General features: G+C 41.6%; 1 protein-coding gene across 7 annotated transcripts in view; it reads left to right on the forward strand.

Moving 5' to 3' along the window:
• The window catches only part of usp54b (ubiquitin specific peptidase 54b), a 57,026-nt gene that overhangs the window by 14,139 nt on the left and 22,872 nt on the right, over window positions 1-20,015 (forward strand). For all 7 annotated transcript variants that reach the window (XR_002042399.2, XM_027289527.1, XM_019266045.2 and 4 more), the window contains 5 exons: window positions 6,490-6,582; window positions 13,023-13,157; window positions 15,118-15,231; window positions 15,379-15,461; window positions 17,294-17,399. Coding sequence is in view for 6 of the 7 variants with exons in the window: in XM_027289527.1 (XP_027145328.1) it covers window positions 6,490-6,582; window positions 13,023-13,157; window positions 15,118-15,231; window positions 15,379-15,461; window positions 17,294-17,399 (531 nt within the window). In the remaining variant the exon portion in view is untranslated. The remainder of the gene's footprint in view (window positions 1-6,489; window positions 6,583-13,022; window positions 13,158-15,117; window positions 15,232-15,378; window positions 15,462-17,293; window positions 17,400-20,015) is intronic.

The following is a 20,015-nucleotide window of genomic DNA, read 5'->3' on the forward strand; positions in this document are numbered from 1 at the left end:
GCTGGGTTGGACTGACTGACAGTACGCTACACACAAAGCTACAGTCTCCTGCAATGAGCAAAACCTTTGAGAAATTACACATACATTCAGTATGACTGAGCAATAAAGATTTTTTATTATACAGTATCTGTATGTTTTCAGCTGTAGAGCTTCACTGCAGCAATCTGGTTCATAGAAATTACTGTTATATGCTACTAGGGTAGCTCAATGCTGTTCGTATCACTTTTTCTATTAGTTTAGTGAGGATATGTTGTTAATTAACACATCTGGCATGTTGAAAAATGTTCTCTTACAATGTATTTCATTTGTTTTCCACTAAAATATCAGATCTTTCTATACAAAACGAGCCAGTAACAACTAATTTAGCCAGGACTAGATATTTCTGTGTGATGTTATTACTCTTCTCTACATCATCATTCGGTCTCTTCGCCATTAGCTATGTCCATAGAACCTGATAGGCCCGGTTATGTTGCCCGCTCACCCGCCTCCGGTTCTGGCATGACACTGGCTACACTCCCCAGTGCCCGGGGCCTGAAAACCTCTTCTTCCCTGCAGTTCGAAATGCCTGTGGTACAAACATTAACATTCCCCAGTGGTCTGAGCTCAGAGCCCGGCTAACAGACTGAGCTAACATTAACTAACAGCAGCTACAGTTCGCAGCAGTTTACTCCGTAAATCACAGAGAGTTGATGCGTAACAGCCGGAGGACAACTGAGGGGAAACCGGAAACATTTTCTCCATGAAATATGAGCCAGTTTCACCAGATCAAGGAAATAGTTGGTGGCGTGTGAAGTGTTATGTACTGTAAAAACAGACGTACGGCATGCAGAGGTTAGGAATATATCATGGTTCTTACTTCAAATGCAAGAATGCTTCATCTAAATGTAAGTGTTTTTGTTGCCTGTACACTCAGACCCTGCTGTCAAAAGACCTGCAATGTGATCTCCCACCATCCACCCCAGCCGTTCTCCTTGAGGCTTGCAGCGTGCTACATAAATGTAGCGCCGAATTAATTAAAACAACATCGCCTCTGAACATAATCCAGGCAGAGATTATGTTTCGCCATCACAACATAATTGGAAAAACAGTTTAGTAATATAGAAACGTAATTTCTGGCAGACAGGGTTGCACTGCAGCTGAAAGAAAACACTGATTGACATTTTCTGTCCTTATTTAACTACTTTTGCTGATGGTCTGCATTAACGCTGCTGTGAGAGACACTTACATTAGAGGATACAAGACCATGTACTGCGTAGATCGTACACTTTTATTAGACAGAAGAAGCTGCGTTTACCAATCAGTCTGAACATCAGAGCAGGATTTAGAAAGAAGCTAAGAAAACATACAGTTTTAACGTTTCTAGTGGGTGATATTTGGACTCAAAAGCAAGGATCAACAACATAGCAGGCAGGACTAAAAGGAAAAGAGCATTTCTATATACTCATTAGTGGATGAAGATAGTGGGAGCAGGTGCGAAGGTTGGTGTAGAGGTCAGATGATGATGAGAGGCGGGAAATGTGAGGATATTTGCAGGGTACGGGGAGGAGGGCGAATGCCAGCGAATGTTTAGACCTTTTTCAGAGAAGACATTTTGACACACTACAGCAGAAAAAACACAAGTGTAAATAACAAAATGAATGATGGCTTAATTCCATTTAGCTGCTTCAGTTTTCAAGGTCCTGGTACCGTGCATGCTGGCTCACTCTCACACCGTCATGGCTCACTGGGACGCTCAAATAGAACAGAGCAGTTGTAAGTGTTATGTGCTTTTTTTCCCCCTACCATGACAAGTCAAAATGTCTGCTGCGACCAAACCTTTTGGCTGGCAGATAGATAACCGAGGTGAAAAGTGCAGAAAGAAATGACTGTCACCATGACAGCAGTATCATGTGATGCACAAAATGCGCAAGAAAAGCGATGCCGTCGGTAATAGGAGACTAGAACAGGAGGAGCCGGGGTCACGAAGGGCACAAATCAACCAACGCAGCCTGTAACAGCGGTGTGAAGCAGGCAGAGCAGATTATAACTGACAGCCTGTCAGATTAGATAGATACCCTTACTGTATTAATTGAACACAATTGGTGGGTTGTTTTAATGTGATTATAAGTTCATAAGTGTGATCTGATGTTGATCAGCTGACGCACACAGCGATGTGCCAGAAATTGCACCCTCACTGTAACAACAATAATGTTTCCTGTCACTGATGACAGGGATCGTGTCTCTAATTCTCTTCATGCTTGTAATAGGATTAGAAAATGTCTTTTTAGATTAATCTGTATATACAACTGGGTGGTTGTATTTGTGCACAGATGGTAGAGGTAACGGTTTATAATAAGGCTATATAATAAGGGTTTGTAAGCCGTAACTAATGGCTTTATTTATGTGTAATAATGTATTTATTTATGATTACAGTTCGGTATTAAGCTATTTATTAAAATAACTGTGTCCTCCTCGGAGATTTTACTCCATGCAGAGCACCCATTCGTTAACAAATTTGACATTTACAACATCAAGCCATTAAAGAAAAATAAACCCCTAGTTACAACCTGTAAACCCTTTATAATGTGTGCATTATGGAACAAAACATGTACACACAACAAATCATGACATAGGCATGTTTAAGCCTTTAGTTGGGAGGTCTTTTACAAGAGATATCACAAATATACACAACTAGACAGTTCATTCATGCAAAGCCAGGCATCACACGTATTGACACGCAAATGAAAACTTCAGCAGATATGGTGCGTTATTACTTTAATTACTTTAGAATTTTAAAGCGAGACTGCGTCACTCTTCAAAGAACAAATAACATTTTCTTCCTCTAAAAAGTTGAATTGCTAAGCATTAGATTTTCCTCCATAAAATATGATTTAGTTTCACCCAAATCAGTGAAATATTGGTGGTGTGTAACTTAGTGCTGTAAAGAGTTTTACATACGTCTCACGTGATCTCACCTGGAGCACAAAGTTACATAGTGAAGTATGGGGATGATAGAGACGCAGTTCACCTGATTGCACATCAGCGTAGCATCAACATGATTTTAAATCTTTATTTTATGGTAGAAACATACAATGTTGCTGTTCGTTTAACTCTGTATAACTGAAATTCTTGTGTCAAAGTTCTCAACTTTAGTTTGTTTGTGGTGCATAGTAACAGTTCAGAGTTGATATAACCTTGATATCTTTGATCTGGTGTTGTGTTTATTGACTTTGAACGAAACAAAGGATGTTAAAGCTGTAATCTTTAAGATGTCAGGCCTGGTTGCTTTGGTGACACCTGGTTACTGTGGTAACAGCAATAAAGGTGCAGTAATACAGGAAACACTCATTGTTACTTTACAGATTAACGTTTACTAGGGGTGACAAACACACAAAGACACTTGCGTTTCGCCAGTTGAGCTCATTTAATATGAAGCGGCAGCAATTTTTATTTGCATTAGCAGTTAATATAGCAGTGATCAGGTGTAAAGAGAGTGAACAGTAAGTGTTATCAGTGAGATCAAATTGAGGATTTCATGCATGCATTGTTTTCCTGTAAAAATTCTGTGTACGTGGCCGATCTGAATCCACCTGCCTCTAGCAGTCAAAACTGATTTATAGAGAGATGATTACTAAATGTAGTGTAGATGCTATGAATTGTATTCAAAATTAGATTTGATTTCATGAAAATCTTAAAGATTATATCTTGGATAGCACAGTAATATAAATACAAATATGTCTTTAAACGAGGAGACAGGACCACCTCTTCTAAGACTACCACAGCCAATCAAATACTGACTTTTCCGCATCCAGCATCATTGTTCAGACTCAAATTACAATGACAAAAAGCTGCAGGAAGATGATGACTTCCTAAAAAAAACATGAGCTGATGAGCTCAATTTCTATTCTGTCTATGTTCCCATCATTTTTTTTAATGTTTGTTAGTTACATCATAGTTTCTTTTCTTTGCGGATAAAATGGAGAGAAGTTAAAATGGGAGGGAGAGAAGACAAGTGATACAAATGGAAGAAGAGGAAGCGATAGAGGGGATGTGCTTAGGGGAGGAGAAAAAGAAATGTACAGATAGATAGATACTGATAAAGAGAGATGGGCATGGGGAGAGTGTGCCCTCCTTGTGGCTGCTGCAGTGCTGTGCAGGGCGCCGATTCATCACGACCAAATAAACTACAGAGAGAGGAGGGGAAACAGAGAGGGGGGAAAGGTAGAACGCATACACTAGCGTCAGCATGCAGTCTGTCATCCTCCGCCTCCTCTTTCCTCCACCTATCACTCTCTCCTTAACACACACAGACACACACCCACACACACACACACACTGTGCAGACTTGTATTGCTAAGGTTGCCATACATATTGATTATGTGTGCGTGTGAGTGTCATGCGTGCATGTAGATCTACAACTGTATGTGCGTGCTGTAAGAGTGTGTGTGTGTGGTCATGTACACGAGTGGTGCAGATCTCAGGCGAAGCCTTAGGGACACTGTTGTGTCAATATTAACTTTCAGCATGCTGAATGAAGAGCTTTTTCCTCTAATTATGCACTCGAGAGAGACTGAGAGGAGGACATGGAGGGGTCTAACCGTGCAGACCACTTCTCTAGTAGTTTTAACGTGTTCTTCTAACGTGCTTTGTGCTGGTGGTCTGTCCCACTGAATCTGTCTCTCTCACTCTTTCGAAGCTGGAAAATATACAAAGCAGAAAACGCACTCAGCGGGAGCTGCAGGGAAAAAAACAATTAGCTGAAAATGGCCAAAAGCCACACAGAGCTGCGGACTGGGGTACTGAAATCTCTGCAACAATCTCACATTACAGGAAGACCTTTGTTTCAGTGTTAGTATTATCAAAAAGATTTATTTTAAGACTCTGTCTCGTCTCGGTCTCAGACAAAGAGGACTCTGGATTTCAGTTTAAGACCGGTCAAGACCACAACCGTGGGTGCATTTTCTGATTTTTTTCTCTCTGGGAGGAGACATCAGCCAAAGGCCCGAAAAATGTAGCAACCACACTTCAACCAAAGAGTTTTAATGAATATTAGCTACCTAAGTAGGCTATATACTCTCTGGTCTTGGTCTTGACTCGGTCTCGGTTTAGTTGGACTATAAAACTGAGAGAGGGATCTCCCCTTAAAGCCAGTAGAGCTTTTAACTCCCCTGAACTGAACATGAGCACAGAGCAGCTTTGCCATTTTGAGATGCTAAGAACACTTTGGCTCGCATCGTGATCAAAGTTACAAGCGAATTAATTTGCTTGTTTGCTGCTGTGAGAAACGTCAACCACTGGGCAGAAACATTGGAATTCTTTTTTGACAAGTAAAAGTTCTGCATTCAAAACCTTACTTTAGTGAAAGTATGTAAGCAATAACAGCTAAATATACTCAAAGTATCAAAGATAAAGTATTTATTCTGCAAATCAATTATGTTTTGTGCTAATTCAACTAATCCAAGAGGATCTTTAGTTTATTTCATTTAAGTAGTAGAAGTAAGATAATATTCTCAACTCATGAAGAAACAATTAATCCTTCAGTTTATTAATAAAATAACTCTCTATCACTTGCTTGGCAGTCGCTATTTCTGACTGCTGTGCACCCAGAAAGCATGCCGCGTTGCCATGACAACCGCGAGCTGTCATCTCACCAATCTTAGCCACAGCATAACTGAATATTTAACTTTTTTATTTTTAGTGTGGTGATTCCAATGTTTATTGCTTCTATTTAAAAAATAATAGAGAATCATAGCTAGTGCAGGTAAATATTGTAAATATGGAAATGGAGAAACAAATCTTGTGGCACCCTTTGCCTGTCCTTAAAGCACCCCAGGGTGCCATGGTACCCAGTTTTGGAATCACTGATCTAGTGTGCAAATGTGCAAATAAGACTTTTAGATTAGTCTGTCAGTAGGCTAAAAAGAACATGTGCATACCTTTGACTATTTATTACTCAAGCCACGCAAATATGGGCATAGATTTAGAGGGGTTTAGTGCACGTTGTGGGTGAACGTGAACCAAGATGATGTACTGTGGAAGGGATGAGGGATGAGGGTTGAGGGATGAAGAGTATATAGATAGAGGGGTGATGGATGCAGGAGTTCGGAGATGGACCGGTGTCGTTTGGTGGTTGGAAAATGGGAGGAAGCCAGGAAGGAGTTGAGACTCTGAGATGTCGTCTCTTCATTGCTCTATGTGAGTAGAACCCTGTATTTGAACGAAAGAGAGAGAGAGAGAGAGAAGGGAGAAAGTAAAAAGGGGTTTCGGGTGGAGGGATGTGAAAACACAGTCAAGGTTAAGGTGTGTTTAAGTACTTTAGGTGAAGAAATGGGATGAGTTCAAGGCGTGGTCTTTGTTCCTAAACCTAATTATAAAACCTAATTTAAAATATCAAAGTACAGTCTGGAGTGTCCCTGTCAAATATAAAGTATATGTCATTCATAAATCTCAGATGTCGATCCAGTTGTTTTTTCTGTGTGTGTGTGTAAATGTGTGTGTTTTGTCTCTCAGGTTCTGTGGCATCTCGACATCTTCCGCAGAAGCTTTCGACAGCTGACCACACACAAGTGCATGGAGGACTCGTGTATATTCTGCGCTTTAAAGGTAAAAAACCCTCCACACTTTGTCCTCTGATGGCTTGTTGAGGTCTTACTGTAAATCTTAAGCACTCTGCTGTGGTAGTGATGCTCTTATCACCAACTAGCAGTTCCCTCTGCAGTTTATTCCTGTTTATTTCCTCTCTTTAATATACATATGTTGGTGTTAATGTAAACCAGAGGTGAGTACTAAAGTGGTGTACTTATATGAGGTACTTGCATTTCTCTTGTGGAAGATTTTCTACATTTCCTCCACCACATTTCAGAGGGAGACATTGTACTTTTTACTGCACTACATTTATCTGACAGCTAGAGTAACATGACACTTAAATCTTTGCACACAAACCCTCAACACTAAACTCACATGACATCGCTGATATGTTCGGCCTCCTTCCTTTCTTTTCTTCCATTTTTTTTCGTCCCGGATATACCCTGTGGTAGGCGATACATATCTCCTAATAAACTCAGCAGGCGAGATTTTTGCAGTGGGTTATGAAACCACTCTCTGATACTTTAGATCACTCGTTTCAAAACAGGAGAGACAGAAGAGCATTCCTGTGCAAAATGAAGAAAATACACATCCAACATTAAATATAGGATATATTTCTAACTGTGTATCATTTGATAATGTGTCACTAGATCTCCAGCTGACCATCCCATTAATTCGTTCATCCATCTTCTGTAACTGCTTCTCCTCATCAGGGTCACATATCCCAACTGACTTAGGGCGTGAGGTACACCCTGGACAAGTCTTCAGTTCTTTACATGGCTGACACAGACACAAACAACAAAAATTCACATTCACAGGCAATTTAGTCACCAAATTAACCTGTCAAGTTCATCTTGAACTGTGGGAGGAAGCCGGAGTACCCGGAGAGAACCGGCGGAGAACATGCAAACTCCACACAGAAAGGCCCCAGTCGAGGTTTAAACCAGGAATCTTCTTGCTGTGAGGCTGTTGATATTTGTTTGTCATGTCTCCGTGTACTCTGGCTTCCTCCCACAGTTCAAAGACATACACGTAACAGGTGACTCTAAATTGCTTGTAGGTGTGAATGTGAGTGTGAATGCTTATTTGTCTCTATGTGCCCTGTGATCAGCTGGCGACTTGTCCAAGGGTGTACCCCGTATCTCGCCCAATGCCAGCTGGGATTGGCTCCAGCTCCCTGTGACCCTGATGATGATAAGCGGTTACAGAAGATGGATGTTTTGTTCTTTTTACACTTTTTTACCTTGTTTCTTCATTCTTTAACATTTATATTTACCATCAAAACTAAACTCTACTCTTCTTCACTATAATTTCTTCATTTAAATTACTTGATCTTTTACTGAGGGCGGCATCGTGAAACAGCGGTTATCACTGTGTCTGCGTGGGTTCTCTCCGGGTACTCCGGCTTCCTCTCACAGTCCAAAGACATGCAGGTTAATTGGTAACTCTAAGGTGTGAACGTGAGTGTGAATGATTGTCTCTGTGGGTCAGCCCTGTGATGAATAGTCAACTTGTTCATGGTGGAGCCCGCCTCTTGGCCAGTGTCCCACAACCCTGATGAGGATACATGGTTAAAGAAGATGGATGGATATTTACTTTTAAAAATTTAAACGCAGCACTTTTGTAATACAGCGTTGTGTAAAAAACACATCACACACTCTAAACCAGACCTGTTTTCCCAGTAAAGATCTGCCCCACTATAAGCGTTTTGAAACAGCTCATGTAATCTCTTCCATAACGTGGTTTAATGTCGAGTCGCTGTCGTCTTCCGGCGGCTGCTGATAGAAAATCACCAAACAGAAGATGAACATCATGAAACCCTGATAATGAACGTGTCTTATGCAGCTCTGTTCCAGCCATTTGTTGCATCAGTGATGACAAATATGTGTCTGAGTGAAGGGAGGTGTTGTGTGTGATGTGCTGTGTAGTAGTGTGTGTGTGTGTGTGTGTGTGTAGCAGTGTCGATGTGTGTGTTCTACACGCTGTTCTGTCTCCAGTGCTTCTCTGTAATTAATTGGCTGACTGAAAGCGCTGAGCCAGCAGAGCCCACGCTGGGAAGATACACACACACACACACACACACACATACACACACACACACCTACCTACCCGTGCACACAAATCTTACTTTCATGCTGCACACAGTAGGCTGCTACACACATGTAGAAAGGTACAAAGGTACAAAGGTACTGTCATCGCGTTAAGCGTTCACATTTTCCTGTCAGTTTTCATTAACCGTCCTGTCACCGACTCACAGAATCGAACAGATGTAACGTTGTTCCTACAGTCTGTTTGTAGCTGCGGTCCCCATGGCGAAGCAGATAAAAGTCTTAGAATAACTGGGCGAGACACGCACCAAATGAACTTTAATGGCGTGTTAAATTTTCAAACATCCGTTTTGGAGAACCAGAGAGATAAATGATGATTACGAGGGTGCTTTTATTTTGGAGGGATCTGTGTGTGTGTGTGTGTGTGTGTGTGTGTGAGTGAATTTCAGTTTATCTGCAGCAGATAAAGATGCCCACCCTTGTAGTAAACATAAGTTCAGAGGCTGCCTGTGGCTATCCCTCTAGAAAATCACTGCAACACTTCATCTCTCTCAGCACACATGCAGATACCTGAACACACACACACACGCACGCTGCAAGGAATAGGGAGAGAGAAGAAGAAGAAGGGAAGGAAGGGGGGGAAAGAAAAGAGAAAGATGAATGAATGTGGGAGTAGATTGCTCCTGTCTTCACACTTAAACCAGCGCATGTACACACACATACACGCACGCATCGCATACACACCTCCCTCTCTTACTCACTCTGCCTCATCCTTCCCTCCTCCTCCTCCTCCTCTCCTTCCTCTCCTCCCTCCCTCCTCTCTGTAGGGTATATTCCCCCTCCATTCTCCTTGGCGCATTGCTGCAGTCAGCACAGCCACCATAACACACACACACTCCCACACACACACACACACACACACACACACACACACACACGCACACACACACACCCTATTGCTCACACAGTCCCTTTTACCTCTTCTCTCTTTCTCTGTTTCCCTTTCTCTCTCTCATAACACACACACACACACACACACAGACACACACACTCCCTGTCAGTACGACTGCATTACCTTTCCCTTTGCCAACTCTCAGCCTGCACACACTCAGCCACTCTCGCAGACTGAAGCCTATTGTTTTATAACATTTTCACACCATATGATCAGCAGCGCCATTTTGGTAAGCTGTCTCCAAAATGTCAAATGTGGGTTCTGAAATTTTGAAACAACTAAAGAGGAAATTAAACGTTATGTGATTACGTCAAGGAAACACCTCAAGGAAGTACTTTTCACATGAGGTGCAGATCAGGCTGGAAGCTCGTTGTCAGTAGAAGAGTTAAGCCACAACAGGTGCTTCAACACTGTCCCCCATCCACAGGGCACATCCTTACAGAGCACTGCACATTATTCATAGGGGTGGAGGTTCAGGTAGATAGTTGGGTGTACAAACCCTATGGTTTGTGTGGTTCAGGCCACTAAAACACAGTGAAACCAGTGAAACATGCTGGATTTGGTTAAATAGTGAAAAAGTCAGTGCATCATTCTTAAGGAGAAAATCAAAGTCTGCTTACAGGTTTTGAGGATGTGAAAAAAACTTGCCTGTGTCTTCCGTCTTTGCTGATTCGTAGGTCAGCAATTGTTGATACTGTCATTGTTTAAAACATCAGCCCTGCTGCTTTAACCACTTCTCTACTGTCCAACCAAATGTTCACATTTACAACAAGTATGTCTAAATGCAACACTTTCTTCGCTGCTTGTTCAATGAGCTGCTTCCATTGTTTTCTAATGACAAAGAGAGTCGTGTACGACATAAATGTCAATTAATACTTTTAATTACATTCTTGTGTTAACTGGTGGGGGGGCAGTAGCTCAGTAGAGTAGAGACTTGGCTTGGGTGGTCGGTTCAAGTCCAGCATGGACCAAAAATATGGAAGGAGAGGTGGCCAGTTCACCTCCTGGGCACTGCCGAGGTGCACCGAACCCCCCAACTGCTCGCAGTGCACTTCTCAGGGGGGCTGCCCATCACTCCACCATCTTTCGCCACATTTGCATGTCTATGAGCCTTTGTACTGTATGTGTGTTCGGGGTTAAAATGCATGTAAATAAAACTGAGTGAGAAAGAATTTCCCCGTTGAGGGATTAATAAAGTATCTCTTCTTCTTCACTCTGAATATCACTGGAATTGTTTTACACTTGTATAAATCAGAAACTTTGTACAACTCGTCAACCATTAATCAATATTTGATTAAAAAAATCTAGAAAATAATCATTCTTGCTCATATCAAATATGTAATAACATTTCTGCTGAATCTTTTTGCTCGATTTCAGCCTACACCTGCCTACCCTGTTAGAATATTTTAACACAGTGTTTCTTCAGGACACGGAGCACCTGCTGGTTTTCAGTCCAGCCGTCTAATCAGTGATTGAATTACCGCTGGGATGGAAAACCAGCAGAGCACCAACCACCACTCTGACATGTCACACTGACTCGTGTTTATTTCTGTCCTGGGCAGTTTTAGTGTTGGTCAAAAATAGTTGTTCGGTTTTCGTTTTTTTTTCCAGCTGAGAATTCTTACCAGCAAAAAATTAGGTCATTTTTATCCGTTGGCAATTTGGAGAAATATATCCAAGTTTTTATCTGTCTCTCTTCAGACGTCTGCGACTCACTTCAGTGAAGACTCAGTTAGTTACTGTCACTGCCTCGGCTTGAACTGAATTCTTGTACTCATGTTTAAACATTTAAGGTACAGATTGTTATGGCTGAACCGCATGAGCCACAGAGTCATTTCCAAGACTACTATAGGTATCGTTACTACTACTGTTACTGCAACTAGTGCCACAACATCCATCCCGACATCTGTCCATTTCCGTCTGCATATCCAGGATCACTACCCAAAGCTCATGACCACAGGTGAGGGTTGGAACGCAGCCGGTCCATTTCCCATCACCCATGAAAAAGACCAGCAGATAGTTGGCAATGGCCTCAGACCTGGAGGTGCTGACTGTCATCCCTAATAATAATCTAAATGTGTCTTTTCATTAACAAAATATTAAAAAGGAGTTAATTCTGCATCTGCGTCCAGATCAATCCTACTGTTTTGTCTGTCTTTGTGCAGAAGTGAGTTATGTTTGCAGTACAGTGGTATATTGTTTGTAGTAGTTATGTCACCTCTTAACTAAATGTAGGTCAAATTGCACAGCACATTTAACAGCGAAGGCATTTAGGTAAAATAGGCAGGTCTACAAGAATGAGGAAATATCAAAATGGAATATCAACAAACCAATTTGAACTACTTTCTTTCAGGTCATCCAAATAATTTAAGAATGACATTTATAGAATTTATGATTTGAAAATGGTGTCGCCTGTGTTTTATTCGCCTTTCTCAAGCCATGAAATATTATCTTACTTGTACACCTCACAGTTTAGGACAGTCGTGACCTCTCCACCGGATCACGAGATAAATCTGAGAGCTCACAAGATGATAAGCTGAGAATAAAAACAACACTTCTTGTATGTGTCTCTAATCTAATAATCTAACACTTACTTCAGGGTAGTGTTTTATGTCTTTATTGGAGATGATAGCAGAGTAGAGGAGAGCGTGGTCCCTTGTTTGACTCACACCGGGGACATTGCTATTCATGGTTTGTTTGGCGTCTTAACCCCGAAGCCACCAGGGGACCTCATACTCTAATCTTTTTCGTGGATAGTTTTACCTCCTTGGGATTTAGACATTAATTCAAATGACACCATCTGTTGCGAGTTTTGGAGGTGAAAACTTAAAACTCAAAGACTTGTTGGACCAAAATCACAAAATCATAGCACTGTATGGAGTTATAGTCTGTCCGTCTCCTGGACCTGCATGGATGTAAACAGTGTAAACAGCTCTGTGGCTGATCTTTCTCCTTAGGATCTGAACACTGCCCTCAAAACACACTTCAGTGGCCTAGCTTTCTCTCTGAGCCCCCTGCAACAGTTTGGTTTCTGTTTTACTGCTACAAAGCACTCTGAGAGCTGTTTTTTGTCGGAGAAAAGTGCACTACAAATGCCATTTATTATTGATACGGTCTGATATTGAGGCCAGCTGTGCAGTGCGGCTCGGCTGTTGCGTTTGTTTTAGTTCAGTCTGGGTTTGTTGTGCAGCACTTTGGCTCCTGACAAGTTGACAACTAGTTCCACTGTTTCTGTTTTATGGGTCAGTTGACAGAACATGGCGCCAATTTACAGGACAAATGTGTTTAGATGGTTTTTGATGAAATAAATACACAAAGACAAAAAAATATATACATGTGTGCATGAACGCACACTGTAAATTTCCACTCAAACAATGCATTTGTAGCAGGGAAATAAAGAATTAATGGATTTCTGTGTGTGTGTGTGTGTGTGTGTGTGTGTGTGTGTGTGTGTGCAGAGTATCTTTGCTCAGTTTCAGTTCAGCAGTGAGCGCGTGCTGCCATCAGATGCACTGCGGAGTGCTCTGGCCAAGACTTTCCAAGACGAACAACGCTTTCAGCTGGGTATCATGGACGACGCTGCCGAGTGCTTCGTAAGTCTGAGACACAACATACACACACACACACACACACACACATGGGAGAAAGGTGAGGTGTTGCCTCACCTCACTCTCGTATCTTGTGTGTCTGAGATACTCCGATCTCAGTGAAGTCAGAAATCTTCAGGGGACTGGGGATATTACATTATTTTTTGGTCAAGCGTGTAACGTTCAACTGTTTTTGACTGCGTGTTGCACGCCTTATTTTAAGCACACGGTTAAAATGAGCTTTGCAACAGATAAACTGGACATTCAAGCACACCTTCCAGTTGTTTAAGATGATTTATATGAAGTTCAATTCTAGATCTAAAGCTCCTTTTCACTTTACAGAGTTTGATTGCAACTTTCAGCTCATTTTTTAGCTGTAAGGCCCAAAACTTTTGTTTTGGTTCACTCTCACCGCTCGCATAATGTCACAGGCAGCTGCTTTTACATTTACATTTGACATTTAGTCATTTAGCTGATTATCTAATTTATCCAAAGCAACCTGCAGAAAGGGAAACAATCAAGTTACAATGCGACAAGGACGTGTTAGTGCAGCAATGAGTACTACTCACATAGAATCAAGTGACAGTTGTAGAACGGGGATAGATTTACCATGTCGAGTTGTTGGTAGTGCTAGAAGAGGTGGCACTCTCTGAAGAGCTGGGTCTTCAGGAGGTTTTTGAACGAACAGCAGATGAGAAAGGTTTGGCTTGCCCTGAGCGTACGGGTGGCAGAGCCAGGCATTGTTCGCATGCCTGTAAAAGGGCATTGGAGTAAGTGGGTGCAGAATCAGAGACTACTTTGTAGGGAAGTGTTAGTAATTTGAATTTAATTTGGGTTGCTACAGTTAGCCAATGGAGCGCGATGAGCAACGGGGTAACATGTTCCCTTTTGGGTTGATTGAAGACCAGGCACGCTGCCACATTCTGGATCATCTGAAACTGTTTCACTGTGTTTTTAGCTCTAAAACCTTACTGTACACTGCTGTACATCACCTCCTTAACACCAGACAGCAGACAGACACAGTCAGCAACCAGCTGGTATACAATGTGGAGCAATTAGCAGCTGGATATTTTTCTCACGTGTTGGTGGAGACCAAAAAGAGAGTCAATATTGGATGATAATGTTGCTGTATGTTGTAGAACAGCTACATAAACAGCCGTAAAAGTTTGGTTTGCCATGTCAGTTAGGTGATTAAATCATAACATGTCAAAAATGAGTTATTCCAGGTTTAAAATGAATCGAGTTGCTCATTGTCAGGTGCACATCAGCGTGATTTATCACAAATAATGATCGGCTCTAACTGGCTAAAATTATGACATTGGTCAAATGATAACATCCCTGCAGAATTTAACCCCATTTATAAAATACATTTATAAGAATTAACGTTGCTAAAATTGACTTTGGTGGCTTTTTGACACTATATAGTTGAATTTCATTGCAGATTAACGACTGTTCTGTATATACTGATGTAATATTACTTGGAATTGTTCACATAATCTCCACATTAGTTATATCCAGTGAGGGTGCTGCATTTTGTCTTATTTTGGAATGAACTTTTTCATTTATTCAAGGGGAAAATTAAGAAAGGAAAATGTCATTCATCACAGGTTTTATTATGTCTTTACACTTCCACCTCAGCCCTTCCTGTTGCTTTCTCTCCAACACTTTCAGTCTCTGTCTCTGCCTTAAAGACCTCCACATTGTGTGTGTGTGTGTGTGTGTGTCTGTGTTTTATGTGTGTGCATGAGAAGCGCTGTCTGATCGATTGGTAGTAAATGTGTTCAGTCAGGGAATCCGTCGGCTTCTTATGAAATATAGATGCAGCTCCCACGGTCAGATTAACAAGAGCACCAACAGAGAGGAACGATCAAACACACACCAACACACACACACTGTACATATGTTTACAATATAAACAAGCACACATGCCCACTTAGATGTCCATTTTGCTTTGTGTGCTCCTCAGGAGAATCTCCTGATGCGTATCCATTTCCACATCAGCGCCGAGAGTAGAGAGGACATCTGCACGGCCAAACACTGTATACCACACCAGAAGTTTGCCATGACGCTCTTCGAACAGGTAAGCACATCTGTCACTTTAACGAGCTGTTGCGCTGTTCACTTTTTCGGGCTTTAATTAAAAAATAAACATCCACACAAACATTTTTTAAAGAACACGATGTGTCCTGCGCTGAATCGGAATCTGAGGATGCATTTGTGTTTGCAGTGTGTGTGTAACAGCTGTGGAGCCACATCAGACCCCTTGCCCTTCATTCAGATGGTTCATTACATCTCCACTACATCCCTCTGGTAAGACCAGACACACACACACACACACACACACACACACACACTTACACACACACACTTACACACACACACTGCAGTAAATCTGGCAGCAAGCTGAGGCTGGGTGGCAGTAAAGGAAGGTACAGCGTGTTCTCTTCTTCCTTGCACGGGTCCCTGCTGAACACTGAACTGTGAGCACACACATGCACGTACGCACACACACACACGTGTATGCTCATGCATATGCAAGAGCAGGTGAGCTTGCAACAATGCCTATCCCATGTTCAGGTAGACGCACACACACGCAGGTAAATCCACATGTGGGAGAGGCGTGTGTGCATCCTCAGAGCTGTTACATAAAACTTGCACGGTCTCAGTCAATGAAATAAGAAACAGGGGAAGTAATCAATCAGCTGTTTGATTCAGTGGACCCAGGGGGCGACATAAATCTATAAGTGGAACAGTGGGTCGGAAAGAGTGCGAACAAGAGGGAAATAAGAGAATATATCGCTCCTTATCCCTTTTGGAAATGGAACACAGCAGAGGAAATAGAGGGATGAATGAGGGGCAAAAGTACAAATAAACACACTGTGTCAAGGTAGTTGTGGGGCACAGCGGTGCCACCACTCTGTGTTTGTGCCTGTTAATGCTGCCAAGCTATTTTTACCCTTAGTGGAGCCTGTTGTTTACAGACGAGATAGCCAAATATGCAAAAGTCAACATGAGTAAGATAATCAGAGGGCAACAAAAAGACAAAACAAACACGTCTGGTTCAAGCACAATTCAGACACATGTAAACAAGTGTGTTCCTGGCTGGTGCGGTGTTGTTGTTGTTTTGTTTTGTTTTGTTTCCCACTTTCTTAGCCTCGCGTCTGAGGAGGAGACGCAGAGCGAGGGCTTGAAATCGAGTGAGAGAGAGAGTAGCGAAGAGGTTGAGTTCATTTCAGGCTAATGGAAGGGGTGAGAGAGAGGAGAGAGGAGAGGGGGGAGGAGGAGGGGAGATTTGGATGGTTTTTTAAATCGTTATTCTTAAAGGAATACTTCACCAGAAAACAAAACAATGCTGATTCATTGCACACATAATCCCCATACATGGTACCGAGCTGCAGGCAGCACGAGTTCATTTGGTATTCACAGATAATAAAAACGTATATTTGAGTTTGTCCTTCAGAGGACAATTGTTCTTAAAGGGATAAATGCAGCTCAGTATTAAAGTCACTGCTTTAAATCTTGCTGAAGGAAATTGTCTCCAAAATAGTTTTCTCCACTTTTCTCCATCAAATTATTGGTTGCAGATGAACTTCTCCTTTAATAACTGTAACAATCATAATGTTTCTGTACTGTTATTGCTCCCCGTAGGGAAGTTGTCTTTTATCTCGACCACTTCAGGAGGGTCAAAGATCATAATCTGCAAGGCAGGATTTAGAAACTCTTTTTCACAGCTTTAATGACCATATAATCTAGATTTGTTTTACTTTTCTTTCTTTTCTTCTGCTTTCGTTTTATTTTCTTTATTAAATCAGTTTCGACTGACTCAGAGTCGGTGTGTGAATAGTTGCCTAAGCAATACACAAGGCCAAGACTGTATAATTCAAAGATTTGCAACTGATTTTCAGGCAGAAATACCACAGGAAATGAAACAATTGTCTGCAGATTACTGCACAGCACCACAAAACAGACATAACAAGTTCAAAGAACGGAGACACAATGTTTCTGGAGGGCCACACAAGTCACATTTGGACTTCACAATAGATGTTTTCTTCTGTTGGTCTCATTCTGGTGTGTTTTTGTTGTTGTTTGTGTGTGTGTGTGTATGTGTGTGTGTGTGTGTGTGTGTGTGTCCAATGCTGCAGTAACCAGGCAGTGAGGATGCTGGAGTGCAGAGAGAAACCCACACCGGACATGTTTGGAGAACTGCTCCGCAACGCCAGCAACATGGGAGACCTGCGCAACTGCCCTGTGAGAACATACACATTCATAACGTCGTATAGTCTGTGTGGAGTACATTCAGAGATTTCTTTTAAAACACATCGCATATGTTGGAAAATTGTTGCTGAAAACACGTGAGAAGATTGTGAACTATGTATTACTGAGGTCCAGTTCCCCCCAGGCAAAGATGCGAAACATTTTGTGTGCACCGTCAGAGTTAATCGCAGCCATTCTAGTCAATGTTTCAAACTCCACCAGAAGCACTATTGTCCATTTCAGAAGTGTCCCAGACAAGGCGCTCCACTCTCACGGCTGTTCTTTTTATTTACTAGCCAAAAGCGAAGCAATTTAACTATGTAGCATATTTACATTTACATATTTAGAAGCAGAACCAGAAAAAAATGGTCTGAGCAAGTCTGGCTGACAAAACGCTTTTAAAACGCTCCTGGTGGGGTTTAAAGTTGTGTGAAGAACGGACCAAAACAGTGTCACAGCCATGACATATTGGAGACGTGTCAGGTGGGGTTTCGCCATTCATGGGTCTAACAGTTTTTCACCAGTTTTCAGTCCAGGATTTTTTTGGGCGGTCCTAAAGGGTAGCTCGATGACACACTGAGGCCACTGTGAGCACAACTCCGCCCCTTAGCGCTGTAACGGTTGTTAGTGTCGGAAGATCTCCTGCTCGTTTGCGAGTTACAACACTTGGTAATACTCAGTTACTTCAGCCAGCTCTATTACTTTATTTAAAGATTGATCAAGAAGAAGTGGATTGATTTTGTCGAGGTCCATGTTGATGGAGAGCTGAAGATCACCACCAACACCGACCTCTGCGGTGACTGTTTTACATAGGCTAACTCTTCTTTGGGCTCAGTATATTATTACTTTACACTTTGGTGCACACTCACGAATGTCCTTTTTTTTCTATTGTTAAAATGGTGGATAAAAAAAAATAGTTTTTTTTAAATATATCATTTGCAGAGTAAACACTGGAGTTTCATCATTACTTGTTTGTTTCTCAGTGGGTCTTTGTTACATAATCAGCAGCTCATTTGCATTTTCTTCCCATTTTTCTCTTCACTTCCTTTGACCAGTTGTTGTCATCGACCTCCTTTACAGTAACCCACACTGATCATCATCCTCTTGCAGCAGAAACAAAAAAACACTTGGTTGTGTGGGGGAAAAAATCATTTTGACCAGTATGCTAAAGAAATGTGGGTATTTTGGGGTGAAAACTGGAAGATTAACGGAATGGAAAAGCGATTAGTCAGAGAAAACAAACGAGGTGTAGGTATCGATGTAGGTGGACGTGTATGATGCCTTTGTTCTGCAGGTTTGTGTGTTGTGCCACCACATGGGAAAGTGTTGCTGATGAATAGATCCAGCTTGGCCCTGTTCAACCACCCTTCTCTGCCAAAGTATCCACACAAAGAGCCTCCTCAGCTGCCCCTCTCCTCACACAGCAGCAGCACCACCACCACCACAAACTCCACTGCTGCAGCTACACTAACACACACCAATAACTTATTCGCAGCCCAAACGCTGACGTTGTGTGCGCAGTCCTGTGGGAGTCACACAGACCTGCCTCTGTTTATCTTCCATCACTTGCAGCTCTGATCTTTTGTTAATATCACACCGGGCTTTGCTCAAACAAAGTGATGGTATTTGGATGGCGGCGAGGCTGCTGGAAGATACTGTAGGTGCTAGATTGAAGATAAGAGTGTGAAGATGTTTGCTAGGTGCCAAAGAGTTGGCAGAGGGTTGTGAAGTTCTAGATACACGATTTCTGATCAGTTATGAGCTAAAATGAAATTAATTAAAGGTCCAGTGTGTAGAATTTAGATGACATCTAGTGGCGAAAGTACAGATTGCAACAGACGAAACACCCCTCACCTCACTCTCTTGCTTCAAGCAAATGACAATATATGAGAGACTCAAGGAAAGGTCCTATGTGGAGCCAGTGCTTGGTTTGTCATTTCTGGGCTGCTGTAGAAACAGAGTGGTTCAACATAGTGGACTACAGATTTAAAAAAGTCTAATTTTAAGGTAACATAAACACAACAATTCTTATTTTCAGGTGAATATACACTAATAAAAACATAGTTATAATTATTATATTCCATTTCTGTCAGAAGATCTCCTTTAATGTTGCACACTGGACCTTTAATTGAATATAGAGATGCTGTGGTGAAAGAAGTTCTCAGTTACTACTTTAGAAGTAAAAACACATATAATATATATCATATATATGTCACATGAGGGATGTTTTTGTGTCTGTTTTTTGCTGGTTTGAAGTGGGATATATATCCACACATATATCCAGTATAAACCATTCAGGATTTAGCAATGTAGAATTGTCTTTGAGAGCCAAGTTACAGGTGCTCTAAGTACAAAAGTATTAATGTACAAAGTATTGTTTGAGGTGGAGCTGCTGGGTGCAGAGTTGGCAGGGTTAAAAACATATTACCTGTTAAAACATGTAGCAACGTTTCCACCCAGTATCATCAGCATTTCCTTTACTAGAGGCCATGATAATGAATTGGCAGCTGTAAGATTAGCTATTGTTTCACTGGAGCTCCAGAGTGGTGCTATGAAGCTTGTGTTTAATTTATTTTTAAATATATTTTAAAATTATAATCCTGCTCATAA

This window comes from Larimichthys crocea, chromosome XVI (genome assembly GCF_000972845.2).
Source record: "Larimichthys crocea isolate SSNF chromosome XVI, L_crocea_2.0, whole genome shotgun sequence".
NCBI classification, from domain to species: Eukaryota; Metazoa; Chordata; class Actinopteri; family Sciaenidae; genus Larimichthys; species Larimichthys crocea.